This window comes from Lepidochelys kempii, chromosome 23 (assembly GCF_965140265.1).
Source record: "Lepidochelys kempii isolate rLepKem1 chromosome 23, rLepKem1.hap2, whole genome shotgun sequence".
Taxonomy (NCBI): domain Eukaryota; kingdom Metazoa; phylum Chordata; order Testudines; family Cheloniidae; genus Lepidochelys; species Lepidochelys kempii.
This window is the reverse complement of record NC_133278.1, coordinates 13,571,861-13,590,150: the sequence shown is the minus strand read 5'-3', so window position 1 is coordinate 13,590,150 and position 18,290 is coordinate 13,571,861. Positions and strand designations below refer to the sequence as shown.

At 60.6% G+C, this 18,290-nt stretch overlaps 1 protein-coding gene across 1 annotated transcript in view; it reads right to left on the bottom strand.

Annotated features, from left to right (window-relative positions):
• Positions 1-324: 324 nt before the first annotated feature.
• PRKCG (protein kinase C gamma) overlaps positions 325-18,290 on the bottom strand; it is a 27,970-nt gene continuing 10,004 nt past the window's right edge. Inside the window, exons 4-18 of the mRNA XM_073321998.1 lie at positions 17,476-17,587; positions 16,630-16,761; positions 13,922-14,078; positions 13,334-13,468; positions 12,261-12,348; positions 11,835-11,864; positions 11,066-11,203; positions 10,457-10,630; positions 6,758-6,849; positions 6,306-6,368; positions 6,047-6,185; positions 3,869-3,949; positions 3,563-3,670; positions 3,220-3,360; positions 325-1,838 (exon numbers count right to left, since the gene is read on the bottom strand). Of these exons, the coding sequence (XP_073178099.1) occupies positions 1,656-1,838; positions 3,220-3,360; positions 3,563-3,670; positions 3,869-3,949; positions 6,047-6,185; positions 6,306-6,368; positions 6,758-6,849; positions 10,457-10,630; positions 11,066-11,203; positions 11,835-11,864; positions 12,261-12,348; positions 13,334-13,468; positions 13,922-14,078; positions 16,630-16,761; positions 17,476-17,587 (1,773 nt within the window). The 3' untranslated portion in view covers positions 325-1,655. The remainder of the gene's footprint in view (positions 1,839-3,219; positions 3,361-3,562; positions 3,671-3,868; positions 3,950-6,046; positions 6,186-6,305; positions 6,369-6,757; positions 6,850-10,456; positions 10,631-11,065; positions 11,204-11,834; positions 11,865-12,260; positions 12,349-13,333; positions 13,469-13,921; positions 14,079-16,629; positions 16,762-17,475; positions 17,588-18,290) is intronic.

The window sequence follows — 18,290 nt, the reverse complement described above, 5'->3', positions numbered from 1 at the left end:
GGGCCCAGAGCGGGATGGGGAGCCCAAGGATGTGGGGCAGGAGCAGGAAACATGATGTGGAGATGGGCCCCCAACACCCGCTGCGCCAGGCAGTCACCCCAAAACCCAGGAGTCCTGGCTCATCTCCCCACACCAACCACTGGACCCCATGTCCCTCCCAGAGCCAGGGAGAGAACCCAGGAGTCCTGATTCACACACGCACACCCCCACCACTGGACCCCACACCCCTCCTAGAGACAAGAAGAGAACCCAGGAGTCCTAGCTCCCAGCACCCCGCTCCCCTCCCAGCACGACACGTCAGAAAGGAGCCAGAGGCACTGCGAGTTGGATAAATACCTTTTATACTGAACTGCGGCACTCAGCCGGGCTCTTCACATCCGGACACAGAGCTGGGTGCTCAGAGCGGGGGCTGGGGGGGGGCGTACTTTTGGACCATGGGGGTGAAAGACTCAGACCAGGGCTGGGCTGAATGAGGGAACGGGGGGGGGGGCAGGTAGGGACCAAGAACAGACCCCCCCACCCCCCCATGGATTGGAGTGGGCTCATCTCAGGACAACAGCTCCCCTCCCTTGGAATCCTCTGATCCTGCAGGAAGGGCTGGGAGCCCGGACGCCTGGGTTCTCTCCCCAGCTTTGGGGGAGTGGGCTCTGCTGAGTAGAGCAGGGGGCCCTGATTAACGGGCTGCTCCCTACGGCTCTAAGCACTAGACCCCATTCCCCTCCCAGAGCCAGGGAGAGAACCCAGGAGTCCTAGCTCCCAGCCCTACCCCCACCCCCAACCACTAGACCCCACTCCCCTTCAGGTGCTGGGCAGAGAACCCAGCAGTCCTGGTCCCACCATTCTCTTCACCTCTTCCGGGTGAACCTTTGCCCCACACCAAGCCTGAGGCTGGGAAGAGGGTGGAGGGTGGGCCAGCCTGGGGATTGTCTGAGACTCCGATACCCTGGGCCCCAGCCCTGGACCATTGGGGGGGGGCACAGGTTGGGAAAGCTGCGGGGGATTGGCCTAGTGCATTACAGCTGTAAATATAGATGTGTAGATATATGTACTCCATGCACCAGAGAAGGGGGTCTATATGCTGCGGGGGGGCGTGTTAAGGGGAGACTGAGGAAGCTGCAATTGTCCCCCCAACCTTCAAGCTCTCTCCCCGCCCCCAGGGTTATGTACAGGTTCAAAGCTATTTAGTGCAGGGGGCCCACGCCCCCGGCAGTCAGGGCCGGTCCCGAAGCCCCAGGGTGGTGCTAGGGGATGCTGGGCTGCAGGGGGATCAGCAGGGGGCGCTCTTCCCGAGCAGGCAGGGCTGGCCCCGAAGCCCCAGGGTGGGGCTAGGGGGCGCTGGGCTGCAGGGAGCGGGGGCTCGATGGGGGCCCTCTCCCCTTGCTGTTGGTGCCATCTGAAATCCAGCCCGCGGTTGCGGTTGGGTGTGAGATTCTCTTTCGTTTCCTGTCCCAAAAACTTCTTTTGCAGATTTGCTGCATAGCCATTAAAGAGGGGCGGGCGAGGGGTCCCCATACACCCAGCCCCTGCACCCAACCCCAGAGGCTGCATTTCTGTGCACACAACCCGGGCGGAGCGGGGCTCAGACCATGTGGGGGGTAGATCGGGGGGGAAGCACTCAGCTTGCGGGCAGGTTAAGCCATGGGGGAGCCGGTGGGTCAGACCATGGAGATGGGGGAGGTGGGGGGGCGCAGCGAGAGGTGCACGAAGTCAGGGTTGATGTAGGTGAAGCCCTGGAATTCGCTCTGGTCCAGCCCCGCCATGACCAGCTGGTCCGGGGGGGTCAGCGCGGGCACCGCCCGCGTGAAAAACTTGTCAAAGTTCTCGCCACTCCTCCCACACTGGGACGGACAGACGGAGATGGCCCGAGAGAGGCAGACGGACAGCGAGACAGATCCAGACAGGGACGGACAGACAGCAAGACAGATGATGGAGTGGGAGGGAGAGAAAGAAGAGCTGGGTTATTTCCTTTGGCCCCCACCCCTTCACTGTTCCCCCACCCCAGCCCCACTCCCTCCGGCTCAAGACCCTAGTGACCCCCCGCCTCCCCCACACAGCACCACCTCCCTGTGGTCACATCGGGCTGGGACAGAGCCACTCCCCGGGGGTTCCCCTAATCGCATCAGAAGACACATGTTCTATTGGGACCCCCGATTCCCTGTAGGGCCCCCACCAGCTCTGTGGGAGGGGGTCACTCTCCAGGCAGGGGGTACATGGAGGATAATGGGCGGGTCACTAACTGGGTGGGGGGTGCAGGAAGCGGGATGGGAGGTCGTTCACCGGATGGGGGTGAAGGGCGGTTGGATAGGAGAGTCCACTCTCCAGGAAGGGGTTTGGAGAGCAAGGGCGGGGTCACTCTCCAGGCAGGGGTACATGGAGTGAGATGGGGGGGTCACTCACCGGATGGGGGGTAAAGGGCAGTGGGATGGGGGGTCCACTCTCCAGGAGGGCATTTGGGGAGCAGGATGCGGGGGGCACTCACCAGGCAGGGGGTGCAGGGCGGTGAGATGGGGGGGGTCACTCTCCAGGAGGGGGAACACGGAGTTGGCTGCGGGGGGCACTCACCGGGCAGGGGGTGCAGGGCAGTGGGATGGGGGGGTCACTCTCCAGGAGGGGGAACATGGAGTGTGCTGGGGGGGGTCACTCTCCAGGAGGGGGAACACGAGTGGGCTGGGGGGGGGTCACTCTCCAGGAGGGGGGGTGAAGGGCAGTTAGATAGGGGGGTCCACTCTCCAGGAGGGCATTTGGGGAGCAGGATGCGGGGGTCACTCACCAGGCAGGGGGTGCAGGGTGGTGAGATGGGGGGGTCACTCTCCAGGAGGGGGTCACTCTCCAGGAGGGGGAACACGGAGTGGGCTGGAGGGGGCACTCACCGGGCAGGGGGTGCAGGGCAGTGGGATGGGGGGGGTCACTCTCCAGGATGGGGAACACGGAGTGGGCTGGGGGGGGCACTCACCAGGCAGGGGGTGCAGGGCAGTGGGATGGGGGGGGTCACTCTCCAGGAGGGGGTCACTCTCCAGGAGGGGGAACATGGAGTTGGCTGTGGGGGGCACTCACCGGGCAGGGGGTGCAGGGCAGTGGGATGGGGGGGTCACTCTCCAGGAGGGGGAACATGGAGTTGGCTGTGGGGGGCACTCACCGGGCAGGGGGTGCAGGGCAGTGGGATGGGGGGTCACTCTCCAGGAGGGGGAACATGGAGTGTGCTGTGGGGGGGTCACTCACCGGGCGGGGGGTGAAGGGCGGCGGGATTTCCAGGCGCTCCAGGCTCTCCCAGTCCATCCAGCGGAAAAAGCCGTGTTCCCGGATGTCCTGCTCCCCGGCCGGCCCCGAGCCAAGGCGTTTCAGGGGGTGCTTGGTAAGGAACTGGGGAGGGGGAGACACGGTGACATCACCATCACGGAACTCCCAGACCAGCTGATGCGCCCCTCTCAGCCCCTTGAGGGGGGAGTACCCTCCCCTCACCCCAACTTGCACCCCGACACAGCTTCACCCCAGCCTGCCCCTCCCCCAGAAATTGGGGGGGGTCATAGGCCAGGGTGGCGCCCCCCCCCAGGGGGTCACTCACCCCTTTGCAGATGGAGACGGCCTCACGGGACAGCGATTTCGGGTAGGACACCGTGTGCTCCATGATCGCCTGGAACAACTCGTCCTCGTCCTCCCCATCGAAGGGGGGCTGGGGGGAGAGCGGGTGGGGGGGGTCAGAGCCAGTCCCCCCCCCAAGGGGATCTTCCCCCCCACCCCAGAGCGCTGAGGCCAGGCAGTCCCATCAGCTCCCCCCCCCCAACCCACGGTGGAGTACTAGCACCAGGATTCACCCCCAGCCTCCCCCACATAGGATCTCTGCCCCCAGCCCCACCACACACACAGTTACCTGCCCTGCTAGCATCTCATAGAGCAGCACCCCGAAGGACCACCAATCCACCGACTTCCCGTAGGGCTGGTAGGCAATTATCTAGGGCAGGGAAAAAGCGGGGGCAAGTTAGGGGGCTCCTACCCTGTGTCACAGGCCCCCAACTCCATGCTGGGTGGGGAGGGAAACATATTATGACAGAAGAAACTCCTCCCCACCCCACACAAGCCATGAGCTACAATGTCCTACACACACATGCATGGAGGGAGACTTTAAAGGCACACTGCCCCTTTAAGAGTATCCCCCACCTGGCATAGCAAGCTGGGATTTGGGGGAGGAGAACATCTGCAATGGGGGGGGGCAAGTGCTAAAGCACAGGAGGCGGGGCCAACCTTGCTAGAGCCTCTCCCATTGGTTTATCCCTTCCCTGCTCCCAACCCTAGGAGGTAATGTGGGGGGTGGGTAGGAAGAAGTCACTGCCAGGAGACCAGCCCCCCAAACAGCACACACGCTCTGTGTCACCCTGTACCCCACCACTTTTTCACTATTTGCATATGGCTACGTTATATTTTGTACAAAGCATGCCTTGTGAGGGATCATTTAAAAACTCATAATCTGCTGAACATCATTGTCTTGTGATAATGTGTGAACCAACAGTGTATCTGCAGTTATAAGATTTTACGATACGATTATTACTGAAACTTGTTGTAATTCAGGGTGACACCCACAAGCCAGTTTCTCAGAGACAAAGGCACACTGGCTCATTGGAGCCATTACTTGTTTATTCGGACATTCAGCAGAAGCGGGGGAAGGTACAATTCATATGAAGAACTGATTGCACTGCCCATATGCCAGGAAGCTGCCTAATCCCATGACTCAGCAAGGACTTTTCCAGCGCAGGGGGTTGGAGCGTAAGAAGGGAGAACACACAACACACAAATGACCTCTCCTCTTCACCTTACATCTCTCTGCTCATAACGCCAATGAATACCGGAAGTACACTGAACTGAGGCGAGTGGGTCTAACTGGAAGGCTTTGCACATGGACTGCAGCAGGTTTTCGGGGGGTGAGAAATCCGTTGGCTTCCTAATTTTATTTAGCTGGGTAAAGTTTAGGAATTAGCTCGCTGTTTTCTCTTTTATTTCTTTTGTAACCAATTCTGACTTTTGTGCCTTAAACACTTATAATCACTGAAAATCATCTATCTTCCTCTAGTTACCACATGCATAAGCATTAACTTTTCCTGGCGCCGGTGGGTGTTCGACCCCACCCCACCCCCGCCCCGACCCCACCCCTGTCCCGCCCCCTCCCACCTCCATTCCAACCTCTTCCCCAAAATCCCCACCCCAGCTCCACCCCTTTCCTGCCCCTATTGGTCTCCTTCCCCAAATCCCCGCCCCGGCCCCGCTTCTTCCCTGAACACGCCGCATTCCCCCTTCTCACCCCTCCCTCCCAGCGCTGGCTGCCATGAAACACCTGTTTTGCGGTGGCAAGCGCTGGGAGCTAGGGGGAGAAGTGGGATGCAGCGCGCTCAGGGGAGGAGGCAGAGGGGCGGGGAGCTTGGCTGCCGGTGGATGCAGAGCACCCACAAATTTTTCCCCGTGGGTGCTCCAGCCCCGGAGCACCCACGGAGTCAGCACCTAAGACCACCCGTGTTTTATCCTTGTATCGAAGCCAGTGTGTTTCGGCTGAAGCGCTCGGGAAATCTCTCCTCAGGTTAACAAAGGTCCTGGTGCATCTTCGTGGTCCTGGTGCATCTTCGTGGCCCTGGTGCATCTTCGTGCACCATTTCTGGGGGCAGTGCCGGAGGCACAAGTCTGGGGTGCAAGGCTGGGGCACGGGTGGGCGTCGCCCTGGCGGAGCCGTCATGCAGCTCAGCTGGGTGCGACTTTGCATCCCGACGGCTGCGGGTGAGCAGAGCCCCGAGAGGCCGCTAGTCTCCAGCAAAGCAGCGTGAGAGGCACCATGGAGAATTAAAGGGAGAGGACAGTTCAACAGTCCAGATCGTACCCAGGGGGATGTCGCCCCCCCGCTCCCACCCCCAACCAGTCCTGGCTCCTGGGTTCTCTCCCTGGCCCTGGGAGGGGAGTGGGGTGTAGCAGTTAGAGCGGGGAGGGGGGGCTGGGAGCCAGGACTCCTGGGTTCTCTCCCCGGTTCTGGCAGAGGAGTGGGGTCTCGCGGCTGGATCGGGGGTGTTACCTCCGGGGCGATGTAGTCAGGGGTCCCGCAGAAGGTCCGGGTGGTCACTCCGGGGAAGATGTTCTCTTTGCACATCCCAAAGTCCGTGATCTTAATGTGGCCCTCGGCATCCAGCATCACGTTATCCAGCTTCAGATCCCTGTGGGGAGAGACAGGGCTGGGCTCTTGCCTCTAGGGGCCGCCAGCTCCCATCCGGCCCCAGGGTGGGTGGGGAGCCGAGACTGTAGCTAACAACCCGGCAGAGCCCGTGCCCACTCACCGATAGAGGATGCCCTTGTTGTGCAGGAAGAAGAGGCCGATGGCGATCTCTGCAGCGTAGAACCTACAAGCCCGGGATGGGGAGGGAGCCGGGGGGGGGGGGGGGGAAGGGCACAGAAGAATCAAAGGTGACTAGCAAAATCGGTTCATCACCTTCAACGTCCCTTCAATGTCTTCGCTGCTCCACGGCCACAGACCATTTCACGGGGACCCCTCGCCCGGCGCTGGGATGCGACCACCTCTGGGGTGGGGTGCAGGGGCTGGTTATATGGGGCCTCCCTCCGTAGCACCGAAATGCAGCCCCTCTGGGGTGGGGCATGGGGGCTGGGTATCCGGGGACCCCTCGCCCGGCACGGGGATGTGGCCCCTCTGGGGTGGAGTGTAGGGGCTGGGTATCCGGGGACCCCTCGCCTGGTGCTGGGACACGGCCCCTTGGGGGCGAGCTGTACGTACATGGCATGAGGCTCCTTGAACTTCCCGACCTGCTGGATGTGGTACATGAGGTCTCCGCCATTGACGTACTCCATCACGAAATAGAGCCGGTCCTGGACGGGGCGGGTGAGACGGGGCCATGGGGGGCAGAACAGACCCACAGGTCCATCCACCCCAATGTCCTGCCCCCCCGGATCAGCCCCATGGTCCCATCCACCCGCTTCCTGTCCCTCTGGATCAGCCCCACAGTCCCATCTATCCCTTTATCCTGCCCCCTAGATCAGCCCCATGGGCCCATCCACCCCATTGCCCTGCCCCCTCACTTGATGCCAGTCAGCTCTTTGTTTTTGGGGAACCAGGGCGCAGTATCTAGCCTGTCTGACTCATGAAAGACACCCCCCCCCCCCCACCAGTCTCTTCTTGAACCAGAACAGATCAGAGAAAAGGCTCGCAGAGAGCAGTGAAGGGCATTGGGAGACACACCTAGACCCCTCCTGACAAGATTAAGACATCTCCATTAGCATACAGAATGGAAAACAGAGACAACTCCCCTAGCCTCATCTGCATGAAAGATGGGACAGGGATTAGCATAAAGAATGAAGAACAGAGAACCGCACTGAACTCTGGGACCAGAAAAGCAGGGATCGCACTGCATCATGGGAATCTCTGCTCCAGATGTTAATGAACGTACGAGAAGACCCAATCCCAGTTTGACCCCCTGGGGTTTTGGGGGTGGCCAAAGGGCACGGGCCACATAAACCTGCCTACATGCGGCCTGCGGGTGCTATCGACCACCCCCGACCTAAGGGAGGATGTGAAACTGGAAGGGCCTGGTGTAACTCCTACCAAGGAATGGGAGAGATGCTGGGGCATCCATGGGAACCTTGGTGGCTTCGAACTTCCCCAGGTCACTGGCTAAAGTGACCCCGCTCAGTTCGATCTCAAAGCGGGGGGAGATGTGAAGAAGTGGGACTGTTCTTAATGGTTCCTCTGAATAGTGTGGGGGTGCCTCAGTTTCCCCTAGGCAGTTCTTAAGTATCTAGGTGGTGGGATAAGGGTGTATGATGTTGCAGAGCCCTAGAGGGCAGGTGTGTGCAGGGGTCTGGACACAGAGAATGGCCGACACCCTGTCTCCTGGCAACTGATGGCCTGGGCCCTTCCCGCCTGCAAGGTGAGAGCTAAAGGGCTGGAGAACAAAGGAATCAGGTGACCTCCTGGGTGGGAAAGGGGAAAGCCCAGAGGAGGAGGGGCTGGAGGGAGTTTTAGTTTGGGGCTGGCTGGGACATGGAGTGAAGGGCAGACGGGGTTGTCTGGCTCACTGCCCCCCAAAATGGACCCGGCTGAGGGTTCCTGTTCTCTGTACCTACAAGCTCTGTGTTAGACCATGTCCCTGTGGTCTAATAAACCTTCTCTTTTACTGGCTGGCTGAGAGTCACGTCCGACTGCGAAGTTGGGGGGCAGGACCCTCTGGCTTCCCCAGGACCCCGCCTGGGTGGACTCGCTGGGGGAAGCGCACGGAGGGGCAGAGGAGGCTGAATGCTCCGAGGTCAGACCCAGGAAGGTGGAGCCGGGGGAGCTGTGTGTCCTGCAGACAGGCTGCTCCCAGAGAGGAGACTTCCCCAGAGTCCTGCCTGGCTTCGTAGGGAGCAGATCCAGAGCATCGCCCGGGGACTCCGTGACAAGTGACAACCTATGCCTGCACACACCCAGCTCAGCAATTATCAGACCAATTCTAGTAATAAATCTTTGATGGAGATCCAAAATACTGAAAAAGGAACAGGAATGCTTGTGGCACCTTAGAGACTAACAAATTTATTTGAGCAGAATACTGAATACAGCTTAGTTGCATTGTGAGCTCCCTGGAAGAAACCACCACCCATAGCCAAGAGTGATCAGCTCCTATTGTCTAGCCTAAAGAAAACCCTTAAGTCATCAGTTTACCTATAAACAAATCTCTTGTTCTCCCTTGAACCATTGTATTTTCTCTACAAAAATCCCTACTCACCCTCCAGTCAGTGCTCTGATGCATGGACCCAAACTGTATCAGATCCACTGGGACTCCATCATCTCCTGACTGAGCATGCTGGGGGCTCTGCCTGTCTCCAGCACTCAGGACCCCCACCACCTGGGAACCCCAGATTCCCCTTTCTCTCTCTCTCTCTCTCTGTTTTCCTTTCTGCCTCAGGTATTAACCTTTACTAATGAATGTTATGTTGGTTTAGGCTCTCTTTGTGTAGTTATCACTATTATTCAAAAAAAATAACTTTTATGGTTAAGCTGGTTGCTTCTCTCTCTCTCTCTCTCTGCACTTTACTCTTATATGTTTTTTGCTTCCCCCATTTCCTCTGTCGTGACGCCTCTTTTACCTAAGCGAAAGATCCCTGCAGCGTCCCAAAATACAGTGGGGTTTGCTCCTCCGGTGGGTTACTACCCGTACAATTGTGACGTGAAAGTGGGATAGGGAGGTGGTAAACCTGTGGCACATAAGGGGGGCGGAGGGGCCAACTGAGAGTGGTTAACCCCACCCACTGAGTCCAGGGACCTACGAGGGGATCAGCTGGAGGGCGCGCATTGACCCGGTCTGCTTAGACGTGGGGGGGGGGGGGTGTGTTTCTAGGGCTGGAGGAACCGAGTCCTGGGGAACCAAGGTCCTGCAGGGTAGCTCCATTGGGAGGGGACTTGCAGAAGGAAGGAGGAGCGTGCCATGTGAACACACAAGCGGCAGACTGATAAAATTACAGAAAAAAAAGAAACCCCGCCACGCCCCAAAGAGTAACCCTAATAAATCAGGTTTCAGAGTAACAGCCGTGTTAGTCTGTATTCGCAAAAAGAAAAGGAGTACTTGTGGCACCTTAGAGACTAACCAATTTATTAGAGCATGAGCTTTCGTGAGCTACAGCTCACTTCATCGGATGCATATCGTGGAAACTGCAGCAGGCTTTATATATACACAGAGAATATGAAACAATACCTCCTCCCACCCCACTGTCCTGCTGGTAATAGCTTATCTAAAGTGATCATCAGGTGGGCCATTTCCAGCACAAATCCAGGTTTTCTCACCCTCCACCCCCCCACACAAATTCACTCTCCTGCTGGTGATAGCCCATCCAAAGTGACAACTCTTTACACAATGTGCATGACAATCAAGTTGGGCTATTACCAGCAGGAGAGTGAGTTTGTGTGTGTATGGGGGTGGGGGGGATGTGAGAAAACCTGGATTTGTGCAGGAAATAGCCCAACTTGATTGTCATGCACATTGTGTAAAGAGTTGTCACTTTGGATGGGCTATCACCAGCAGGAGAGTGAATTTGTGTGGGGGGGTGGAGGGTGAGAAAACCTGGATTTGTGCTGGAAATGGCCCACCTGATGATCACTTTAGATAAGCTATTACCAGCAGGACAGTGGGGTGGGAGGAGGTATTGGTTCATATTCTCTGTGTATATATAAAGCCTGCTGCAGTTTCCACGATATGCATCTGATGAAGTGAGCTGTAGCTCACGAAAGCTCATGCTCTAATAAATTGGTTAGTCTCTAAGGTGCCACAAGTCCTCCTTTTCTTTTTCCTAATAAATCAGCATATCCCAAAGGAACAGGCATATCTGGTAACACCCGGATCAGCCCAACAGGCCCATCCACCCCGGTATCCCGCCCCCTCCCTGCCCCCCTGGATCAGACCCATGGGCCCATCCACCCCTGTTTCCCGCCCCCCCGGCAGGGTACCGTGGTCTGGAAGGTGGAGTGCAGCTGGGTGAGGAAGTGCGGCCGGTCGCTCAGCGCCAGGACCCGCTTCTCCACCATGGTACATTCCACATCGTCGTCCTGGATGATCACGTCCTTCTTCAGGATCTTGATGGCGTAGAGCTCGTCCGTGCCCCGCCGCTCGGCCAGCATCACCTGGGGGGGCCACAGCCCTGAGCCAGCCAGTCCCTGCCCTGGGGCCGGATCGGGGCCAGTGCCCCCTAGAGGGGAAAGGCCCCATCCCCTGCCCCCTGAGCCAGCCAGTCCCCACCCCGGGGCTGGGTGGGAGCTGGCGCCCCCTAGAGGGGAGGGGCCAAGTTATGTCTCTCTCCAGGACATCCAGGGCCACTGTAAGACCACAGCTTTGGGGGGATGTGCAGGGAGAACGCCTTCCCGAGAGCGACCTCCCCGACCTTCTGCAGCAGCCCCGTCGACATCGCCCCCGCTCCAACCACCAGACCCCGCTCCCTTGCCAGAGCCGGGGACAGAACCCAGGCATCCGGGCTCCCAGCCCCCACGGCTCTAACCCACTAGGCCCACACTCCCCTCCCAGAGCCAGGGAGAGAACCCAGGTGTCCGGGGCGCCCTCACCTTCCCGAAGCTGCCCTTCCCCAGCACCATGAGGAAGTTGAAGTCGGAGATGTGGAAGCGGCTGGTCCCAAAGAAGCTGCCGTGCTTGGAGTCCGTGGGGCTGGGGGTGGGCGAGGGGCCCGGGCCGTGGCGCACCTTCTGTGGGGGGCAAAGATGGAGCACGGTGAGCGGCTAGCCGCAGCCTTAGGGGGAGGGGGAGCAGGTCGGGGGGAGGGAAGTTGGGGGGGCAGGGAGAGGTGGGTGGAACAGGGGCGGGGCCCCGGGGAAGGGGCAGAAAAGAGGTGGGACTGTGGGCGGGGCCACCAGCAGAAGAGGGGGAACAGTGGCAGGGCCGCAGGCGCAAGGGGCGGGGAGGCCTTCCCCCCACTCCACAACTTGCTCACCCCCCGCCCCCAACCACTGGACCCCATGCCCCTCCCAGAGCCATGGAGAGAATCCAGGAGTCCTGGCTCCCAGCCCCCCCTGCTCCAACCACTAGACCCCACGGCCCTCCCAGAGCTGGGGAGAGAACCCAGGAGTCCTGGCTCCCAGCCCCCTCCCCCCATCACTAGATTCCACTTCCCTCCCAGAGCTGGGGAGAGAACCCAGGAGTCCTGGCTCCCAGCCCCCCCCCCCCCGTTCTAACCACTAGACCCCATGCCCCACTGGGGTTGGCTTGAGGCTCTTTGCTGCCCTCTGCTGGAGAGAAGGGGAACTGCCACCCAGAGCATCACCAGCCTGGCCAGCCCCCCGCCCTCTGTGCCGAGGGGCCCCGAGCCCCAGGCGTTACCTGGTACAGCTCCAGGGGGTAGTTACAGGCCTGCAAGAGAGAGAGGGAGAGGGTCAGTGCCCAAACGCCGCGTCCCCCAGCCCAGGAGTCCCCACAGCTGCTGGGGACAGGGAGGGAGGGGGGCCGGACCGGGAATCTGTCCCCAGGCACCGGGGTTCATGCCCCGACTCCACAGTCATCTGGGCTTTGGGGGTTATGTCACCGCTGAAGGATAGGGTGCCTTTGTCACGGCACCCCCTGCCGAGCTCCCAACCTCGCTCCCTGCAGCTCAGCGCCCCCCCCCCGCCCCCAGTGCTGTACTCGGGCAACGGGGCCAGCACAGACTGCCAGCCCCCACCCTGGTCAAGCTGCCATCCAGTAACTAAACTGGCCCGACCCCGCTTTGCCAGCGGGACAGGAACAGGAGAGCTTTGGGGGAGGGGTTACCTCAAATTTCTGCAGCAGCTCACAATTTTCAGCATCAGCCACGGGGACATTGTAATACTCCCCTTCCTCCTGGTTGAGTAACTTGTACCTGAGACAGGGACAGAGACAGGCACAACACCGGGGGGGGGGGGAAGCAAGGGATGGAAAGAAAGAAAGAAAGAAAGAAAGAAAGAAAGAAAGAAAGAAAGAAAGAAAGAAAGAAAGAAAGAAAGAAAGAAAGAAAGAAAGAAAGAAAGAAAGAAAGAAAGAAAGAAAGAAAGAAAGAAAGAAAGAAAGAAAGAAAGGCGGGTGCAAAGAAAAAAAGTGAAAGTGTACAAAGGAGTTCAAAAGAGTGACAGTGAGCAACGAAAAAGTGAAAGTGAGAAGAAATAAAAGGTGAAAGTGAAAAGAAAGGCATGCAGAGAAAAGTGAAGGGACACAAAGAAAGTGAAAGGGCAAAGAAAGAAAAAGTGACGGGACACAAAGAAAGTGAAAGGGCAAAGAAAGAAAAAGTGACGGGACACAAAAAGTGAAAGGGCAAAGAAAGAAAAAGTGACGGGACACAAAAAGTGAAAGAGCAAAGAAAGAAAAAGTGACGGGACACAAAGAAAGTGAAAGGGCAAAGAAAGAAAAAGTGATGGGACACAAAAAGTGAAAGGGCAAAGAAAGAAAAAGTGACGGGACACAAAGAAAGTGAAAGGGCAAAGAAAGAAAAAGTGACGGGACACAAAGAAAGTGAAAGGGCAAAGAAAGAAAAAGTGACGGGGCGCAAAGAAAAACAAGTGCAACCATGTGCAAAGAAAGAAACATGGCGTGCACGTGTGCAAAGGAAAAGCGTGACAGTGCAAAGGAAAAGAAAGACATGAGTGCAGAGGGGACGCAGGTGGAAAGGCGAGAGGGGCAGGAACCGCCCGGGGAGGGAGCACGGGGACGCAGCCGCGCCGAGGCAGCCGGGCACAGCAGCCGGGCGCAGACAAATACCCAAACAGACAGAACGGTGGAGAGAGAGAGCGAGAGTGAGCCATGGGCCTGGCTTCCCCCCTCCCCTGCACGCGCCCCCCCCCCCCCCCGGGCGCAGCTCCCTCCCCCCTTACCATCCGTCCGCATGTCCCTTGAGCAGCTCCGACACGCCGAAGGACATGGCTCCCATGAAGTCATTGCGCGAGGTGCGGTCCCAGTCCCACACCTCGACGGACAGCCGCCGCTCCATGTCTCCCGGCATCAGCGTGCTGGGGGCGGGATTCAAAGGGAGGGGGATTAAATCACCCACCCAGCCACCTGCCCCTTTAAGTGGGGGTGGGGGAGAATGTTTGCCCTCTGGACAAGACGTGTGGATAAAAGCCCTACTACTGCGGCTGCCGGGGGGATCTCCGGGGTGGCCCGGACTGCGTTGGAGGAGCTGCAGGATCCTGGTTTATTTTGCGGGGGAGGAGGGATCATGGCTGACAGGGGGGCTACTGTCCCCCCAACCCCAGGAGACGAGAGGGGGCACTCTGGGTATATGGGGAGAGTACTTGGGCGGGGGGGGGGTAGGATGCAGACACCTGCAGGAGCTCCGGCAGGCCCATGTTTCATGGCTGTGTCCAGACACCCATGGGAGCTGTAGGGCCCCCATATCTCCTGTCCAGGCACGTACTTATGCCCACCTGCCCGCCCGCACCCCCCCTGCCCAGGGCACTCACAATAGGAAGGTCTCGTTCCACACGGGGTTCAGAGTGGATTTCACAGTCCGGGTTTTCTGCTTGCTCACGTTCTTGGGGTCCGGGATGAGCTTCAGCTTCACATAGGGGTCCGACAGCCCATTGGGGTCCATGGGGATGAGGTTCCGGGCCTCACCCACTAGGGGGGAGGGTCCACACATCAGCACGTGGCGCTGAGAGCTCAGCCCCTTCTAGGAGCAGGCCTGGGAGCCAGGACTCCTGCGTTCCATCCCCAGCCCAGACAGGGGAGTGGGGTCTAGTGGTTACCGCAGGGGTGGACTAGGAGCCAGGACTCCTGGGATCTATCCTCAGCTCTGGATGGGAGTGGGGTCTAGTGGTGAGAGCGGGACAGGGCTGAGAGCCAGGACTCCTGGGTTCTCTGCCCAGCTCTGGGTGGGGAGTGGGGTCTAGTGATTAGAGCAGAGGGCTGGCAGCCAGGACTCCTGGGTTCTCTCCCCACTGCTGACTCTGTGTTGTGCTGTACTATCCCATGTCCTGGCCCGGGGGCAGCAGGACCGTGGTGGTGGTGGAGGGCTGCATGCAGGGAGGTGTCGAGGAATCCCCGTTATGTAAGCACGGCTCGACGGGTTTCTTTCCACCTCCTACACACTCCCTCTGGGAGCGCGCGAGTGCGAGGGAGGGTGCGAAGGGGAGAGGAGGAGAGTGCTGAGCTGCAGAGCTGGGAATGGAACCCAGGAGTCCTGGCTCCCGCCCCCCCCCCCGCTCTAACCACTATCCCCCACTCCCTCCCACAGCCAGGGAGAGAACCCAGGAGTCCTGGCTCCCAGCCCCTCCCGATCCAACCCACCAGACTTAGGCTGAGAGCACCTGGCAGCACAGCACCCCCTGGGGCCAGCAGTGACCGCCAGGAGAGTGCCCCCATTGAGCCCCTCTCTCCCCCCGCCCGATCCCTGCCACCGATTGCAAAGCGAAATCAAAGTCACCACTAGGTGGCAACCTTAGCCACTAAAACAGGGATAGACGGGGATGGGGTGTGTGGGGAGGGAAGGACAGAGAGAGAGAGACGGGGATGGGGTGTGTGGGGAGGGAAGGACAGAGAGAGAGAGAGACGGGGATGGGATGTGTGGGGAGGGAAGGACAGAGAGAGAGAGACGGGGATGGGGTGTGTGGGGAGGGAAGGACAGAGAGAGAGAGAGAGAGAGAGAGAGACGGGGATGGGGTGTGTGGGGAGGGAAGGACAGAGAGAGAGAGAGAGAGAGAGAGACGGGGATGGGGTGTGTGGGGAGGGAAGGACAGAGAGAGAGAGAGAGAGAGAGAGAGAGAGAGACGGGGATGGGGTGTGTGGAGGGAGGGAGGGAGAGAGAGAGGCGGGGGGATGGATGAACAGATGGATGGACAGAGATGGGAGGATGGAGGGATAGATAGATATAGTGAAGGGGAGGGAGGGAGGGATAGATAGAGAGATAGAGACGGATGTGGGCAGGGGATTGGAGAGACAGAGACAGATGCTGGGGGAGGGGTTGGAGGGACAGACAGATGCGGGGGGAGGGTCAGATAGACAGACAGGCAGATGCGGGGGGAGGGGTTGGGGAGACAGACAGATGCCGGGGGGGGGGGGGCTTGAAGAGGCAGACAGACAAACAGATGCCGGGGCGGGGGGGGGCTGGAGGGAGGGACAGACAGCTGGGGGGGATTGGAGGGACAGACAGATGCTGGGGTGGGGTTGGAGGAACAGACAGACAGCTGGGGAGGTTGGAGGGACAGACAGACAGATGCTGGGGGGGGTTGAAGAGGCAGACAGACAGACAGATGCCGGGGCGGAGGGGGGCTGGAGGGAGGGACAGACAGCTGGGGGGGATTGGAGGGACAGACAGATGCTGGGGTGGGGTTGGAGGAACAGACAGACAGCTGGGGAGGTTGGAGGGACAGACAGACAGATGCTGGGGGGGGTTGAAGAGGCAGACAGACAGACAGATGCCGGGGCGGAGGGGGGCTGGAGGGAGGGACAGACAGCTGGGGGGGATTGGAGGGACAGACAGATGCTGGGGTGGGGTTGGAGGAACAGACAGACAGCTGGGGAGGTTGGAGGGACAGACAGACAGATGCTGGGGGGGGTTGAAGAGGCAGACAGACAGGCAGATGCCGGGGTGGGGTTGGAGGGACAGACAGACAGATGCCCGGGGGGGGGGTTTGAAGAGGCAGACAGATGCCGGGGCGGGGTTGGAGGGACAGACAGACAGCTGGGGGGGGGGGTTGCAGGGACAGACAGACAGCTGGGGGTGCCAGCCCTACGGTGCTACAGCTGAGGAGCCCCCTCTGGCTGGTGGAGGCTCTGAATCCCACACGGGCGCTCGGGTTTTTGCCTTGAACTTCGCTGTGTTTGGGGGGGGGACCGGGGGGGTAAGTCAGGGATCCAAATTTGGGGCGATCGGAGCCAAGGCTCCCAAGGTGCAGCCCCCCCCCCAGCCTCTTTCCCAAGCTGATCCGTTCTAGCCAGGGCCTCGGTGCCCCCACCCCCCCAGCAGCCCCTCGTCATCCCCCCCAGCAAGAGCCCGGCCCCTGGGGGTGTCCGTGGGAAGAGCCGGTGGTGGCCAAACCCGAGGCCTGTGGGGAGCGGGCAGGGCCGGGCGCCGGAGCGAAGCCCGCGGCGGGCAGCGGCCCGGAGAAACCCCCTCCGGCGGCGCGGGGAGCGTCTACACCACGGCAGGGCCCCGCCCCCCCCCCCGTACCGAAGACGCGGATCTCCTCCCCGCCGAGCCTCTCGATGCGGAGCCGCAGACGGCCCCGGCGTTCGGTGTGATCCACCCCGCACAGGCTGGGCACACACTGCACGCAGCGCTTGTGCACACTCATCTCGCAGCCTGCGGGGGGCGCCAGAGAGTGAGGGGGGGGAGGGGGATCTCGCCCCTAGGCCGCCGCCCCCCCGCCCCGTGCAGCCCTAACGGCCCGCCCCTGGGCCTCGCTCCCGCCCCCCCACACCCCCCGGCCTGGCCCCCGCCCCCATCTCACGCCCACCCCCACACACCCCCCCGGCCTGGCCCCCGGCCCCATCTCGCACCCTCCCCCACACCCCCAGGCCTGCCCCCTGCCCCCATCTCGCCCTCCACACACACCCCCCCGGCCTGGCCCCCGGCCCCATCTCGCACCCCGCCACACACCCCCAGGCCTGGCCCCTGCCCCCATCTCGCGTCCCCTCCCACCCCCACCCCCAGGCCTGGCCTCTGCCCCCATCTCGCGTCCCCTCCCACCCCCAGCCCCAGGCCTGGCCTCTGGCCCCATCTCGCCCCCCCCACCCCCCCAGGCCTGTCCCCTCCCCCCATCTCGTGCCCACCCCCCCACCCCCCCAGGCCTGTCCCCTCCCCCCATCTCATGCCCAACCCCCACACACACCCAGGTCTGGCTCCTCCCCCCATCTTGCACCCCCACACACCCAGGCCTGGCCCCTGCCCCCATCTTGCGCCCACCCACACCCCCCACACCCCCAGGCCCACCCCCTAGCTGCTCAACCCTGCCCCTTCCCATCCCCCCACCTTGCTCCCGCCCCCCTGCCCAGCGTCCCGCCCACCCGCACTCACAGGAGCACTTCATGCCCTGGTGCACCAGCCCGTAGAGCAGGGAGCCGCAGTGGTCGCAGAAAGTCGGGCTGCTGTAGCTGTGTATCTTGAACTTGTGCTTGCTCCGGGGGTCCTGGGGGTGGGGGGGGAGAGCAGACAGATCAGAGCCCCCCCCAGCAGGTGAAGGGGGTGCGAGCTCACAGTCTGTGCAGGCACCGAGTGCGAGTTTGCACGGGGGGCGTGCAAGGCTAGCCGCACAGACCAGAGGTGCAAGCGGGAGGGTGAACGTTCTCACCCAAGGGCATGTCTGAGTGTGCCCACGGGAGCCGGCACGGGGAACGGGCCGGCCTGTGCCAAGGGAGGCAGGTGCACAAGTGTGTTGGAGTGTGCAGACATGAGCTTGCATGGGGTGTGCGCGAGTGTGTGTCCATGTGCACACTTAAGCTTGCCCAGAAGGCGTGGGTTTGTATGCATGTGCAAGGGATGTCAACATGAGCTTGCACAGGGAATTGCACACACGTGTGAGCGTGCGAACATGAGCTTGACTGGGGAGTGGTGTGCATATGCAAAGGACGGAGCACGCCCAAGTGAGCGTCAGCATGCCTGAGTGTGCACAACTTGCACCGATGGATACACAAGCATCTAGATGTGAACAAGTGAGCTTGAATAGGGTATACATGAGTGTGTGCAGATGCACACACGTGAGCTGGCATGGAGGGTGTGCATTTGTGAGGATGTGCAAGGGGTGTAAGCATGAGCTTGCACAAGAAATTGCACACAAGTGCGTGCAAGTGTGAGCTTGTATGGGGAGCGGGCATGCGTGTGCAAAGTGGAGA